General features: G+C 42.0%; 1 protein-coding gene across 8 annotated transcripts in view; it reads right to left on the bottom strand.

The window, feature by feature from the left end:
• Positions 1-14627: 14627 nt before the first annotated feature.
• The window catches only part of prkag2b (protein kinase, AMP-activated, gamma 2 non-catalytic subunit b), a 39940-nt gene continuing 37988 nt past the window's right edge, over positions 14628-16579 (bottom strand). For all 8 annotated transcript variants that reach the window (XR_014627621.1, XR_014627622.1, XR_014627623.1 and 5 more), the window contains one exon: positions 14628-15874. Coding sequence is in view for 4 of the 8 variants with exons in the window: in XM_084411172.1 (XP_084267298.1) it covers positions 15843-15874 (32 nt within the window). In the remaining 4 variants the exon portion in view is untranslated. The remainder of the gene's footprint in view (positions 15875-16579) is intronic.

Below are 16579 nucleotides of genomic sequence, written 5' to 3'. Positions count from 1 at the left end.
AAAGTGTAAGCCTTGCCTAGTTAAATATTCAAGCGCAAGAAGATGCGAAAGGGAACTTGCGCGCTGTATGGGAAATTGAAACATTCAGAAATCCACGTCTCAGACAGTGCGCGAATACTAAATTGAGCTCTCTTTCACGTCATCTTGCACTTGAATGGACAAACTCACACCAAATGATGTCAAAAATGCCTGTCTTCTTAAGTATCCTAGTAAACAGTCGGTTATGGCATAAGTGAACTTAAACAGTTGAGAAATAAAACGCATGTGTAACAGTATATTGGATTCGTGCATTCGGTCTTAAAGTGACAGCAGCCTAATATTCCTGCTGCTGTCTGTGTTTTTTATGTTCATCCAACAACAAAGGACAAGAGTAAATTGTGAGTTTTCTCACAATTGTGAGTTTTCACTTGCATCTAAAATTTGGTGTCATTACTGTTTCTTGACCAGTAAAAAATATTTATGGTCGGTAAATTTTATTAAGTCACAGGCCATTGCAGGTGTGTCAAAAAGTTAGTTTTAGGCCCTGTATATGTATATTGAACCATATATATATAAAGTTCATAATTTGTTATATTGCACACAAACATGAATTATTTGGGGTGATATGTGACTGGGACATGTTTTCATTAAATTCTCCCAGTGGTCCAGACTTTTCATCACTATTATTATTATTTAATTTCATAAGCATCAACTCCAGGGATCAGTTGGGTCCAGTATAAACAAATGGAAATCTGCAGTGGAAATCCATTCTTTGTTCCTTGGATTTGGTGTTTACAGTTATATGTGCAATCATCCTGATGTCTGTTCCCAAAAAACAGCATGCTTAAACACAATCCTGCTTGCATGATTAAAGGATTGCCATGCAGGAAATGAAAAGTTGAAGTGCTAAAAACTGTGGACAAGAGCAACTGTATACAGTGTGCGCAATGGAGCCAGCTTTGGTGCTTTTGCATCGGTCGCCTTTGGGTTCACCTGGAACCAAAATGAAACTTTGGAACAACAAAGGGACAAACGTACCAAGAAGGCGACGGTTATTCAATGTTTGCTTGCATTGATGTAGTATCGGAGGTCATGCGCTGCATCATTAACTATGATCTCCTCTACAGACAGTGGCACTGTATGGGGTGCTAATGTACTTTTGAGAAATGGGTGCCCTCTCCAGTAGATCTTACATCCTGAACCAGTCAATGTTACTTGTTATCTGCCTTTATGGATGTATGTTCATTTTACAATGTGATACTGTCTAAAATATACAGTATTTAAAAGGTGGTTTATAGATGAATTTGGACCAATTCATCAACCATGTCCAGCAAAGCAGATGAACAGGCTACTTGTGTAAGAGGAACTCCTACTGACATGTCTAATGTAGTAGCATGGTCAACAACAACAAAACCTGTCTGAAAGGATCGAAGCTTTATATGTAAAACGAGTTCGCTTTCAAAAAGAACAGTTTATCTTAGTGTCATAAATAGATGCTGTTTGTCTCGAGTTTACAGTTGCGATTTTCTCTGACACTAACATTTGTCCAAATGTTTCTAACAGATAGATTTCGTTCTTATTTCACCTTTATTTATTTGTAGGTACCTTAAAACAATCGTCCAACTGTAACTTCAAAAGATCATTTAGAGTTTATTTCATTTTTAGGTTTAGATTTTCGGAGAGATTTGGAGCATAAGTTTGATCCTAATTTGCTGAATCAATGCTGCTTAATGTAAAGATGATAAATTCTATAAATTCTAATGTAATTTCCTGTTCTGTGTGGCGATGTCATGAATATTAATACTTAATTTCATGTAGTCACCGTTTCTGTAGCGGTATGGAAACCCATATTGAAGCTTTATTTCCCCTCTTACATCCTACCTGGAGAGGCCATTAAAATGTAATCTGCTATTGTATTATTATTATTGAGAAGTCAATTTTAACATGTCAACATAACATCTTTGGAGAAAATGCATGAAACTTGGGTTGGAAATGTTACTAGAGAAGCAAATGTAAGATATTAAGATGATTTTTTCTTACAGTCGCACAGTTTTTCTTGTAAACATTTAACAATATATTAAGGGTTGTCCAATACAAGAAACAATTACTTGCTTAACCGTATTCAATATATAGTCTTAAGATCTTACACAGTTTTTCCTCTCAAGTAAATATTTCTTTGGTATTTGGTATTATTTTACTGGGAAACGCAACAACATAATGATTAATAAAATGATTTTTCCATCGTTTAACCAAAATCTTCAATATGCAAAGAGGTTTCAAATGTCTAATTTCAGATCATGGTTCAATTTTGTTCATCAATTAAATCTGTTTATGCCTCATAAAGTAAATTCAGCTTTGTTTATCTTCACTAAAGATGATTTTAATAAAAACGTCATGTTAAAATTGAGCTTTCGCTTGAGAAAATACTACATGTCTTTGGAACATGCCTTTTAGTTTGATGTTTGGACAGCTATGTAATTTATATAAATATAAATATATATAATATGTATAGTATAAACGGACTTTTCTTTGCACTATTATATTTGAGTGCGCTGAAGAAATGTATATTAGTCTATTAACGAATGCATCATTCACTTGACCAAGGGTTCTCAACTCGAGGTCCACTTTCCTGCAGAGTTTTGCTCCAAACCTAATCAAACACACATGAAGAAGCTAATCAATGTCTTCAGGATTACTAGACAGTTACATGTGAATTTGATCCAGGGTGGAGATAAAAATCTGCAGGAAAGTGCAGACTTGAGAACCCCTGCAACTAGACTGTACTGAACGTTAGGTGACATCTTTCATGAGCTCTCTCTGAGCAACACATACTTATAAACATTCAAAAATAAAGGTGAAAAAGGTCACAATCAATGTACAGTATACACAATCTATATGTCTGTTTCTGAATGATCCTGTGTTGTGTTGTTGTTAACTTACACCTGGAGCAATTTCACTTTGAAGAAAAGCTGCTATACTTTATGTGATAGCGATGCACAGGACACACAAAGTCACCGTGCTGTTGTGTATGATCATGTGTCACTGCTTGAATAAGCTACTAGAGTCTAGAGTCCTTCTGTTCCTGCCAAACAAATTAAGATTCAATAAAACAAATTTAAGACGCCATTGCCTCCGTGAAATGACTGATTTATGGTGATATTTCTGTGAGGTGATTCAAACAAACATCAGAAGGCAGTGTGTTGCAGTCGGTTATTTACACGCAGATGCACTACAGTAGGTACGATGGCCACGAGCACTGGGGGTGTTATTTGTTCACCGTGTCCCCTAAACTTCAAAGACACATCTCCAATCCATCATCCCACTAAATGCCATGCGTGTAAAAATGACTCCCGCAGGCCAGTTTTCACTTCGCTCTCAATCTCTTTCTCACCACTGAATCTGTGAAAAACATGAACGAATGGCGACTGAGAGCGCGACAGAGAGAGCGAGAGAAGGTTCCCTGAGGAGTGAGTGAGTTCATCCCGCTTGAACCGCCCTCCGTCCCCAGAGCGCTTTCTCTCTCTGTCTCTCTGTCTTCATGCATATGGAATACAGGACATGCTTTGATTGGAAAAAGAATTGAAAATCAACGGCAGATGAGGGTGTGAGCGACATGCTAATAGTTGTGTGCTAGTTTTTGGACTAGACTGTTCTGCAAAAATGTCAGACAGGGAATATCAGTAGGCCTACTAAATGTAAAGAACAGAATGCGAATAAATGCTGAATTTGAATTGTGTAAATTTGAATTATTTGCAAGTGTAATCTGACAAAATTGAATTTTAGGTGGTAGTTTAAATAGTTCTGAATTAGATTTTTTTTTTAAACGAATATTGAACATTTGAAATTTAACAAATTGAAATGTTTTTATGGCTGAATTTTATAGACATGTATTTTCAAACAGCTAGTTCTCTTACGAGAGTTCTCTCGTACTGCGTTTTATCAAAACGCTACGGGAAAAGTCTCTTTTCACGAAACACTGAAGCAAAAATTATCCTTTAATTTTTCATATATGTAAAACGCGTTGCGGCAGCAGCAGACAGCTGAAGCAAGACGGCTTGTCTGCTCATTGGCTGCTCTGCGGCAACTGCATAAGCCTATCGAGCGCAGGCTGATGCAACATCAGACCAATGAGGGCGCTTCGCGCCCTCCTCGCCACTTCCCGCCGAGACGGGCGTGGCTTACCTCTATAAAAGGAGCTCGAGAAGGCTGATTCACTTGATTTTAATCTCTTCAGCGAAGCGCACGCATCGCTGGATCACGGAAGCAGCGTCGTTCGAAGCAAGCACTTCAGCGGGACGAGCCCTCGAAGCCGCTGGCCTACGCCGCCTTCTACAGCCGTACCTGCTGCGCTTTCCGACGCCCATATCCTTTATTGTGCTCTGTTTTGTGTGTGTGTGTGAGTGTTCTCGTAGCACTCACCCCCTAAAAGAGCGGCGTCTTTCTAAAGATGCCTAAATCCTGCGGCTCGTGCAGAGCCCCACTCGCCGGGGGAGACGACCACGTCATCTGTGTTTCCTGCCTCGGTGAGGACCATGCAGCGCTCGCTGACGGCGGCTGCCCTCACTGCGAGCTTTTGCCTATGGTGGCTCTGAGGACCCGCCTGGCATCCTTCTCGAAGCCTGCATTCTCCGCCGCGATGCCGCGCCGTAAGAAGCGCCGCTCGCAGCGGGTCCCGGAACCCTCTCCACCCCGACCAAGCTCGCCGGTTCGCCCGCCAGCTTCACCGACCTCCCCCGAATCACTTCCTGATGCTCAGCGCCCGCAGCCTGCCGCCGCTTCATCAGAGGAAGTTGTTTCGGAGGCCGCGTCGGGGGAAAAGGATTCCTGTTCTCTCCTCGCTTCAGGCAGCGAGGATTGGGCGAGCTCTGAGGACCTCGCGCCTCCTGCCCGAAAGCCCTCAGTGAGAGCCAGCATTGAGACGGAGCTCATGCGAGTACTCGCGTTGGCCGCGGCGAGCCTCGGCCTCGAGTGGTCTGCACCGGAGCCCCCCTCTCGCACCCGGCTCGATGGTAGCTTCCTCCCAGGTGAGCGCAATTCTCCGGAATCTAAGCCCGCTCCTTTTCTTCCTGAGTTACATGAAGAAGTTGCGAAGGCCTGGAACGCGACCTACTCTGCGCGTACGCGCTCATCTGTGTCGCCTGCATTCTCCTCACTGGACAAGGCGAATGAACGAGGCTACCTCTCTCTGCCGCCGGTGGAACAGGCTATAGCGACCCATCTGTGCCCGCCCTCTGCTGGACGGCGGACTAAACCGGTGTTGCCTTCAAAAGCCTGCCGCATGACGTCGACGCTGCTGGGCAAGCCGCGTCAGCGCTACACACCATGGCTACATTACAGATTTTCCAGGGTGATCTCCTCCGTAAATGGGACGAGGTTGGACCTGATGCTGTCTGTATTGCGGATTTGAGGAGTGCTTCGGACCTCATGCTCCGAGCCACCAAAGCTGCCGCACAAGCCATGGGACGCTGTATGGCTTCCGCCACTGTCGCTGAGAGGCACTTATGGCTGACGCTCACGGAGATGGCCGATTCCGAGCGCATCGCGTTTCTCGACGCCCCGCTGTCTTCCGCTGGCCTCTTTGGTTCTTCTCTCTCCGAGTTCGTGGAGAGATTTACCGAAGCCCAGAAAGCGCCTCAAGCCTTCAAGCACTTCCTACCGAAGCGCTCTGGTTCCGCGGCGGGTCGAGACAAACGGACCCCGCGAACCTCACAGCCTCAGCCCCCGCCTTCGGCCTCCTGCAGCCTCAACAGCGCAGCTCGAGACCCCGCTCTCGATCGAGCGCCCGGCGCCCCGCGCGCGCACCGCAACCGAGGATTGTGGTGAAACCAGAGGCCCCGAAGAAGTCCTAGCCCGCCTAGGAAAGCGCAGGTGTGTGAGTCCCGTTGCGGCCGGCCTCCCACCCAAGCGCCTCGCTGTCTCAGCCCCAAGCTTCGCGGCTGTCCCAGCGTTTTCTGCAAAGCGCAAGCCTGTACAAGTGCCCGCTTGCCTGCACTCAAAAGCCGTTTTTACGGCTACCCAGATATGTCTCGAAAAGAGTGTGATTTCTGGTGTCCCGGCCACGGCCGATGGTGCTATAAATGTATGACTCAGGTCAATTGCGCCCCCCACATAGTAAAAGTGCCCACTACTCAGTGCCCACGAACACTATATCTATCAGATCACAGGCTCTCTGTAAAAACGAGACCTGTGAGCGCGTAAATGTGCTCCCATAAATGTAAATGAGACCCCAAGCAGTAAATGTGCCCGCTCCCAGCCCACATCTACTCGCACACATGAGTCCCACGGGGCTCGCGCAGCCCTCCCTCACTCAGTCAAACACTGTTGTAAGGTCGAGGGCGAGCGCTCCGCCCGCTGTATTAAGCGCGCCCCCCGCCTCAAATGCCGCAGGCATAACGCCTATGTTTGTGAGCCCCGTAGCACCTCTGTCGCACGGCGAACAGAGCGCGCTCTGTATCCGGCCCTTAGCCAACCATGCAGATGCATGGGCAGCGCTTCCAGGGGTTTCGGACTGGGTCTTAGGCATTATAAAGAGAGGCTTCTCGCTACAGTTTTATCGACGCCCTCCGCGCTTCACAGCGCGCGTCGAAACTTCGGTACCGCTGAATGTAGCACACCTACTTCGCGCCGAAATATCAAAACTGATAAGCAAAGGGGCGATAGAGCTTGTTCCCCGAGTTCAAAGCGAACAGGGGATATACAGCAGATACTTTCTAGTCCCCAAAAAGGACGGCGGTATCAGACCCATTCTGGATCTAAGACGACTGAACAGAGTATTAGTGAAACGCCGTTTCAAAATGCTCACAACCAGCAAAATTCTCGCGCATGTTCGCCGAGAAGACTGGTTCATGTCGATAGATCTGAAGGACGCGTATTTTCAAATACAGATAGCGTCACATCACAGGCGATTCTTGAGATTCGCCTTCGAGGGTCAGACATACCAGTATACAGTCCTGCCTTTCGGCTTGTCCCTGGCACCTCGTACTTTTACGAAATGCATGGACGCAGCGCTCGCTCCTCTCAGACTCAGAGGCATGCGAGTGCTGAACTATTTGGACGACTGGTTGATCCTAGCCCAATCACGATCTCAGCTCATAGAGCACAGAGCCATTTTACTCGATCACCTCGAGAATCTTGGTATCACGGTCAATTGGGCGAAGAGTTCACTGAACCCCAGCCAGACGATTCCGTTTCCGGGTATAGTTCTGGACTCACAATCTATGACAGCGCGGCTGTCGCCACAGCGCGTGCTGAACATTCAGCGCGCGGCGATGTCTTTCCGCCGCGGCGCTTTCACCCCGCTCAGAAAATTTCAAAGGATGCTGGGTCTCATGGCCTCAGCATCGTCAGTTCTCCGGCTGGGCTTGCTCCGCATGCGCCCGCTGCAGTTCTGGTTGAAAGCGCGGGTTCCGCGCAGAGCGTGGGTGTCCGGTCATTTACGCCTCAAGGTCGATCAGGACTGTGTCACAGCCCTGGTACCTTGGATGGCGAACGACTGGTACCAATCAGGTGTAAGCCTGGGGACTTCCTCGAGGGTGAGGATGGTGTCTACGGACGCATCCACCTCGGGATGGGGAGCGCTGCTCGAGGGCAGACCGTCCTTCGGCCTATGGTCGGAACGGGAAAAGCTCCAACACATAAACTGCCTAGAAATGCTGGCAGTGCACAACGCGCTGACGCGTTTTTGTCCCCACATCAAGGACCAACACGTCATAGTCCGTTCGGACAACATGGCAGTGGTGTCCTACATAAATCGCCAGGGCGGTATGAATTCCAAACCCCTGTACAGGCTGGCGAAACGCCTCCTGCTATGGGCTCAGCACAACCTACGCTCGCTGAGAGCAGTACATGTGCCCGGGCTGCTGAATGTGGGCCCGGACAGACTGTCCAGGAACAACGTTCCTACGGGCGAATGGTCTCTACACCCACAAACAGTCCGGCTGTTGTGGGAGAGATTCGGCAAAGCGGAGGTGGACCTATTCGCGTCCCGCGAAAACGCTCACTGCCCCGCATTCTTTTCAAAGACCGACAGCGCGCTGTCCCAAAGGTGGCCGCGCTGCCCGCTATACGCTTTTCCCCCCGTCTCCCTCCTGCCTCAGGTGTTGGAACGGGTCAGGAAAACGAAATGCCCAGTGCTGCTTGTAGCACCGTTCTGGAAGAACCAGGCATGGTTCCCAGTTCTGATGCAGTTAGCAGACATCGCTCCATGGCCAGTACCGTTGAGGAGAGATCTCCTCTCGCAGGCCAGGGGCTCGATCTGGCACCCACACCCGGAACTATGGTCCCTTCATGTGTGGGCGCTCAACGGATACCCGTTGGTCTCGCAGAGGGAGTCATGAATACCATCACGGAGGCTAGAGCGCCGTCGACCAGGCGACTCTACGCTTCAAAGTGGTCGGTTTTCTCCGGCTGGTGTACAGCTCGGAGCCTTTCACCCCTCGAATGTGAGGTAACGGAGGTTCTCTCCTTCCTACAAGAGCTGTTGGATAAGGGCAGATCCCCTTCCACGCTCAAAGTGTATGTGGCGGCTATTTCAGCGTTCTCCGGTTCAACGCTGGGTCAGTCACTAGGAAGGAATGATTTAGCGTTTTACATATATGAAAAATTAAAGGATAATTTTTGCTTCAGTGTTTCGTGAAAAGAGACTTTTCCCGTAGCGTTTTGATAAAACGCAGTACTCGTTCCCTCTTCTAGAGAGAACCGAGGTTACGTTAGTAACCGAGTACGTTTTTTTGTTCTGAATTCGTATACTGCAAATATTCAGTTAAAAAAAATACAGATTCAAGTTTTCAAGATGAAGAAATTCGGAACTTCAGATTCAGTTTTCTAAAATTCAATCTCAAAAATTCAAGTTAAAAAATTCAGATCTTACAGAAAGTAGGTCACAGGTCATCCACAGGGAAGAGTAAAGGATCTCCGATAAGTCGAGCAGAGCATTCTGGCTGCACTGCAGTAGTTTTCTGCCGCAAACGCGGTGGTGGTTCAAGAGAATCCATGTATCTTTCATTCAGTCGTTTTTTATTTAATATTAAGAGTAGAAAAATGAGAAAACAGCTTGAGTATTAGATTTCTAATATTCTAGTAATAATAGTCCACTGCAGCAGTTGCACGGAGCTTACAAAACTCAACGCGTGTATTGCAACTATAGGTTACATTTAATTTTCTCATCAAACAACTAGACTAACGAATGGCTCGGTACAACAGAAGAGCCCAGAAAGGGCTTTTTCTCTGTGTAGACCAGCAGTTGGTCTGAGTTTGCTATAACCTATAAGCTATAACCTATTTTCCAGACTGTATAGGCTATAGGCTAAGTCACGTTTTATCATGAAACACGCTGTGATTTATTCCAAAGTGACTCAGGCATATATAATGCATTTAACGTTAAATAATCTAAATGTTGACTTTCAAAAGTAGGCGCGCCAAGAAGGCTATTCGCTGTATTTTGGTTCATTTTTGGTGAGCGCCAGAAAGATCTAAAGAGACAGAGGCACGCGCTAAAGCAGCGCATCATGTTGTTTTATTTATTTTTCAATGACATGATATTTTGTAGTCATTTTGAATGTACACAAATAAAACTATACATTTTACTGTTTCAGATGATGTCATATTATCTGTATGACTATAAAGAACAGAGTATTAAGTTATTTCCCAGCAGTGGAACAAATCCAAGTGATGGCGCTCGCGCTCTCACACAACACAGCCTATCAGTTCTGGCGTTGCTTTATATCGCAGACTGTTCATTATCAAAATGAAACACAGTCAACCAAACATAGGCCTATAAAAAGTTATTCTGCCTAATTTAATTGGTCTGTTGTACAATATAAAGGGCAAGCTGTGCCGCACACAGTCTTGTTTTTCCAAACATTTCCCTTGCTGTGAAGACGCTGATTTAGCCTATACGTGTATTTATATCACCCTGTTTATAAAGCTGTTTTCTCAATTTTCTACTCTTAATATTAAATAAAAAACGACTGAATGAAAGATACATGGATTCTCTTGAACCACCACCGCGTTTGCGGCAGAAAACTACTGCAGTGCAGCCAGAATGCTCTGTTCGACTTATCTGAGATCCTTTACTCTTCCCTGTGGATGACCTGTGACATACTTTCTGTAAGATCTGAATTTTTTAACTTGAATTTTTGAGATTGAATTTTAGAAAACTGAATTTGAAGTTCCGAATTTCTTCATCTTGAAAACTTTTTTTGAATATTTGCAGTATACGAATTCAGAACAAAAAGCTGTTTGAAAATACATGTCTATAAAATTCAGCCATAAAAACATTTCAGTTTGTTAAATTTCAAATGTTCAATATTCGTTTAAAAAAAATCAAATTCAGAACTATTTAAACTACCACCTAAAATTCAATTTTGTCAGATTACACTTGCAAATAATTCAAATTTACACAATTCAAATTCAAAGCGTTTTGTCATATTATGAGCTCCATACGCTATTACGTTTATAGATAAAACATTATCTAATATCAATTAATTAATATGAATTATTATTGAATGTTAATATTAGCCTAATACAAATGCCTCCGCCTGTTCCCCCCCCCCCCGTTCAATCAAAGTGTTGTTTTGGACCCCGTTGACTTATATTGTATGGGCAAAAAGAGTGAAGACACAATTTTTATTATTAAAACGCTACTTTGATATGAAAATTCAACATGTTATTCTTCCACTAGAAGATATAGTGACTGCCTGACTTGGTGATATATATGGTGAACAGGTCATAACTGTATCATGGAATAGTTGGACCCTTAATTGTTCCTTCAGCTCAAACAGTAGGTCAAGGTCATTGGTTTGATTCCCAGGGAGTGCATTAAAAAAATAAATAAAAAAAAAACACATATAAATCTCTTGACCAATTAACATCCAGGACTGGAATTGAAAAAAGTCGACAACCTCGTGGGCAGCGCTTTGGGCGACCCAAGTTTGAATACCGGCACGTGGTCTTCCTGATTCCACCCCCTGTATCTGAATAAACCCAGCTAACACACAACGTCGCAGTTACGTAATTTATTCGTACTTTTTGGTAATTTCATGACTTACCAACTGACAACGAGGTATCGACGTCGCATTTACGTAATTTATTCGTACTTTTTGGTAATTTCATGACTTACCAACTGACAACGTAGTATCGACGTCGCATGTCTGTAATTTTATTACCATCAAATTACCAACTGACAACGTCGTCAGTACGGTCTCCTAAGGTAACAAAGTAACCAGCTACGTCCCAGTTACGTGACGTTTTGGTAAATTCATGACTTACCAACTGACAACATATATGTCTCGACGTCGCATGTCTGTAAAGTGCTGTGCTTACTAACTGGTAACGTCACAAAGTTACGTTGTAGCAACGTATCTGGGAATTTCACTTTTCCGGTTGCCACGACGGAAGTTTGGTCACCAGATTACGTTGCAGTTACGTAACAGTAACGTATTTAAGGCAAACAATAAATCTTTAAAAAAAAAAGAGTCTGGAATCTGTTTTAAAATATATAGAATAGTAAAATTATTTGACGAGAAATGGAATGGAAGAGAAATTATGCACATACAAAGTTCTGTCATGAAACTCTAGATGGCTCAGGCTAATAGTTCCTTAACAATCTGCTTGCAATCACATCATCTCTATAGGGCACAGCTGATTGGTTCCTGTATCAGTATCAGTAGCCAATGAGCTCGCTGCTCAACGTTCAAATACTTGGTCAGCGTTTGTTGTAGCAGTTGCAGTGCGCTTTCAGAAACCCTCCACCTTCCCCAGCTCCACCTGTATAGATCTGCAATGGTGTAATTCATGTACGCTATATTGTACAGCAGCAGCATGTCTTGCTCACAGCAATGTATCGTGTACTGTATGTATTGGGATGAGCAAGTCCCATACTTGTTCTGCAGCAGTAGCATAGCAGATCTATTCCACCAAGGCCAAAAATAAAACATATAACATCCATTACCATGCCAAACACTCAGAGAGTTGTCATGACAGAAATATAGTTTGTTGTTGTTGTTGCGTGATATGAAACAATGAAAACCTAGACAATTTAAGGTAAAAATAAAAATACAACCCAGACACATACAGGTTGACTTGCAGCAGGGATAAACATGGTTTGTGCTGAATGTACAGTGTTTTGCAAAATCAAAATGAATTGCGGGCTGCTAAAAGCATAGAACCAGAAATTCAAGAGACACTGACATCCATATTAATAATCCATATTGATGGGCACGTGCAATTTGCGGTCATATAGTCAAACATTGAAATGTATTAATATGGACATTTTGCTTGTTTTTGTGCATTTTTTGATACTGTGTTTGATAGGTCACTCACTATTTAATGTGCAAAGCACAGCTGAGAAGAAACAGTCGAGAACTGCAAAAAAAAAAAAAAACCTGAAACCTGAAAGTGCTAAAATATTTAAATTATATGTAAATCTAAAAAAAGAAATTATATATTTATAATTCTCTAAGAAGTACTTTACATAGTGAGGCACTGCACCATGAGCATGTCAAACAGCAGAGGACAGCGTCCCCTAGTGGACATCCCAAATAAAACCCATACATGGCCATTCAAAAGAACCTCTGTCTGGGCCTCCCTTTTGCAGAGAAAAATATTTTCGTTGCCCTTTTAGAGGTATAAAAATAGACTCTGTGGTCTATAGACTTTATACGTGGTCTGTTTTAGAAAATCATTTCAAAACTTAATACTCTTAAATGAAGAATTATATTCAATCATCTAGACATTAATCATTTAATTAGCTATTTTGAATTCAGTTTAGGTCAACAATACATGGATTTTATTTATTTTATTTTTTTTTCAGGCAATTTCTGTCAACAGTTTCTATGGCAGAAGGTTGGGCCAGTGTCAGGCAGTAGTTTTTCCACCTGGGGCTTCGGGTCCCCTCCAATGAAGCTACGGGCCCTCTAACTTCAAAAAACAAAACATATATATACAGTGGTGGGGGAAATTATATTTAAAAGAAGTCTCTTCTGCTCACCAAGGCTTCATTTATTTGATCCAAAACAGTAATATTGTGAAATAATTTAAAATCTATTTGAACATATTTTAAAATGTAATTTATTCCTGTGATCAAAGCTGAATTTTCAGCATCATTACTCCAGACGCAGTGTCACATGATCCTTCAGAAATCATTCTAATATGATAATTTGCTGCTCAAGAAACATTTATTATTATCAATATTAAAAGCAGTTGTGTACAATTTCTTTTCAGGACTCGTTAATGAATAGAAAGTTCAAAAGAACAGCATTTATCTGAAATAGATAGCTTTTGCAACATAATAAATGTCTATACTGTCACTTTTGATCAATGCATTCTTGCTGAATAAAATTCAAAATTTAACATTTCTTTCATTTCTTTCCAAAAAAAAAAACAACAACAAAAAAAAAAAACCTCTTACTGACCCCAAACCTTTGAACGGTAGTGATAATGTTACAAAAGCTTTCTATTTCAGCTTTACCATCACATAAATAAATTGCATTTTAAAATATATTCAAATGGAAAACAGTTATTTTTAATTGTAAAAATATTTCACAATATTACTGTTTTTGCTGTATTTTGGATCAAATAAATGAAGCCTTAGTGAGCAGAAGAGACTTTTAAAACATTAAAATATCTTACCGTTCTAATAATTTTTCCTACCACTGTATATATAGAGACTGTGTTAGTTTCTACAGGTCTTTTCTACATATTTATGTATATATATATATACTGTGTGTGTGTGTTTTGTATCATACTCGCCCCGCGATGTGTGAGTCTTGAACCCAGGTCTCCAGGCTAAAGACCACAGTCTCTAAACGGCCCCCAAATTAATAAATAATGATTTTTACAATGGAAATAAATCAACATTGAACTTACTTAAAGGGATACTCCACTTTAAAATGAAAATTCTGTCATCATATACTCACCCTCATGTTGTTTCGATCCTTTATGAATTTATTTCTTCTGCTGAACAGAAAGGAAGATATTTAGAAGAATGTCAGTAACCAGACAGTTTCTGGTCTCATTGACTTCCATAGTATATTTTTTTTCCTACTATGGAAGTCAATGAGACCAGAAACTGTCTGGTTACTGACATTCTTCTAAATATCTTCCTTTCTGTTCAGCAGAAGAAAGAAATTCATACAGGTTTGAAACAACATGAGGGTGAGTAAATGATGACAGAATATTCATTTTAAAGTGGAAAACCGGACAATGACTTTCTTCTCCTTTCTTCATTCATTTCCTTTTATCACGGTAAAGCTGCTTTGAAACAATCTGCATTGTAAAGGCGCTCTATAAATGAAGGTGACTTGACCTGCAGAAACTGATGTGGGCTGTTTTTCCCAAAAGCATAAGCATAAGTAGAGCTATTGGCACCAATGGCCTCTACAATCAACTTAGCTCATGATGCTTTTGAGAAACGCAGCCGTGACCAGTCACTGAAAAATACTACTCACGCACAGACGGACTCCCTGTAACGCGAAAAAACAAAAGCATTAAACAAAATATAATAAAATAAAAATACGTATATAAAAAGTGCTCCAGTTATTTCCCAAGTACCCTAATGGAAAGTGAGTATTCTGTCAGAACAAAATGTATCTATATGGTGGCATCAAACGTTAGTGACATGACATAAATAAATAAATCTCAGACAAATATTAATGCATTATCAATATATTTTAGCCCAACCACATAAAAAAATAGTGTCATTTCAATGTGTACAAAAATGTACATTTCTTTCTTTCTGAACAGAACAGTCTTACATTTTGACAGCAGTTATAATAATGAAAAAATGCAATCAAATAATACATGATTTATCAGTTTTGAACCCATTACATGGCATGTTGTATTTACAGTAGCTCAGCATATCACTGGGGTGGAAAGGCTGCGACATTCATGCTCTTTTAGTGCATAAGACAGGTAGTGCACGTGGTTTTCCACACCAACCAAACATTTATGTAAATATAGATATATTTCACCCCAAAATTTAAAGAAACAAAAAGGAGGACTATTTTTTTAGGACCAAAGTTTAGTTGTTACAAAATTCTCATGACAATTAAGTGCATTTCCCTGCTATTTTATTTATTATCTTATTCTCATTACTGTACACTTTAAATTGTATATTGTTTAAATAAACATGTATGTATTATAGTATTTGTTGTATTGCCTGTCATTTATGAACTTCCTGCTTACTGTTTTTTGACTAACTAATGAGAATTCAGAAAATTATTACTGAATTAATAAGGTAATATTACATAATTGTTAAGAAAATAATTATTTCATATCTCACACACACACGCACACACACTTTGAGGTGAAATATAACGGCCACATGTCTTATCAGTCTACATTTGCACCATTTACTAGCAGGTTCTCCGAACCAACAGTGATTTTTGCCTATTGCTCAACAATCTTGAACCTGCTTTTACACTACATGCACATCTATGGGTCTCTGCTAACCTTTACAATCAACTCTCACGGAGGTCTTCATTTAAGGCAAATCTCCACGTCAAACACTCAGCCAGGAGTGGATTTCAGTGCCTGAAGATATAACGCAGAGCCAGCTAGAACACAATGCCTGATATAGCACTGTCAGTGAAGGCCTCTAAAACCAGCATTTAAAGCAGTGTACAGTACAGCGGCACATTCTCACGACTGGCTCGCCATAAACATGTCCAGTAATGTGTGCATTATGATCACATGTCCATTCCTTCAGCTCCAGATTCAAACGCTTTCATTCAGCCCCGGCACAATTCCCAGCCCTTCGATGAGGAAGTAAAATGCTTTCAGCTGTCCTCTTCTCTGTATCCAAAAAACGCAGGCTGGAACTTTTTTGGTTCTCTGAATTTCTCTTTCATCTCCAAAATGTCTTGTCATTCAGTCACACTGTCCATTCTGCATCTACCTGTGGGACAAATATTATGAAATTCAATTAATGAAACTTAAAGGGTTAGTTCACCCAAAAATAAAAATTCTGTCTGTCTACTCACCCTCATGTTGTTCCAACCCCGTAAGACCGTCGTTCATCTTCGGAACACAAATTAAGATATGTTTGATTAAATCTGAGTGCTGGATCACTCCTCCATAGGCTTCTAAGACACTATAACTTGCTGGCCCCGAAAATGTATTAAAGACATCGTTAATATAGTCCAAGTGACTACAGTGGCTCAATCTTAAGTATATCAAGCGACGAGAATATTTTTTGTGCGCAAAAACAAACAAAAATAACGACTTTATTCCACTTTTCATTTCCTTCTATCTGGGCCTCGAGTCTTTTCACGTAGTGTTTAAGCGTAGCGCGTCTGTGCACGTCACCACGTAGGCTCACTATTGGGTGACGCTGGTCATGTGTGTGATGCGTGGTGACGTGCAACACAGACGCGCTACGCTTAAAGCTGCATTCAGTAACTTCGGGATTTCTTCGCTGTATTCTCGCTTTTTGCTCGCAGGTTTCTCTCTAGAGCTCCCCCACAGCTTCGGAATAGATATTTGACAACACTGTTGTAAAAACTCGTTGGCGATTCTCAGACACCAGAGGCTAGTAGATCAACGACATCAAAGCAGATGGGACATTCTTTAAAACGTCTTCTTCCTTCGGGTTCGAACAGCG

This window comes from Rutilus rutilus (genome assembly GCF_951802725.1).
Source record: "Rutilus rutilus genome assembly, chromosome: 6".
NCBI classification, from domain to species: Eukaryota; Metazoa; Chordata; class Actinopteri; order Cypriniformes; family Leuciscidae; genus Rutilus; species Rutilus rutilus.
Note: the sequence above shows the minus strand (reverse complement) of the source record. Positions and strands in the feature narration are given on the sequence as shown.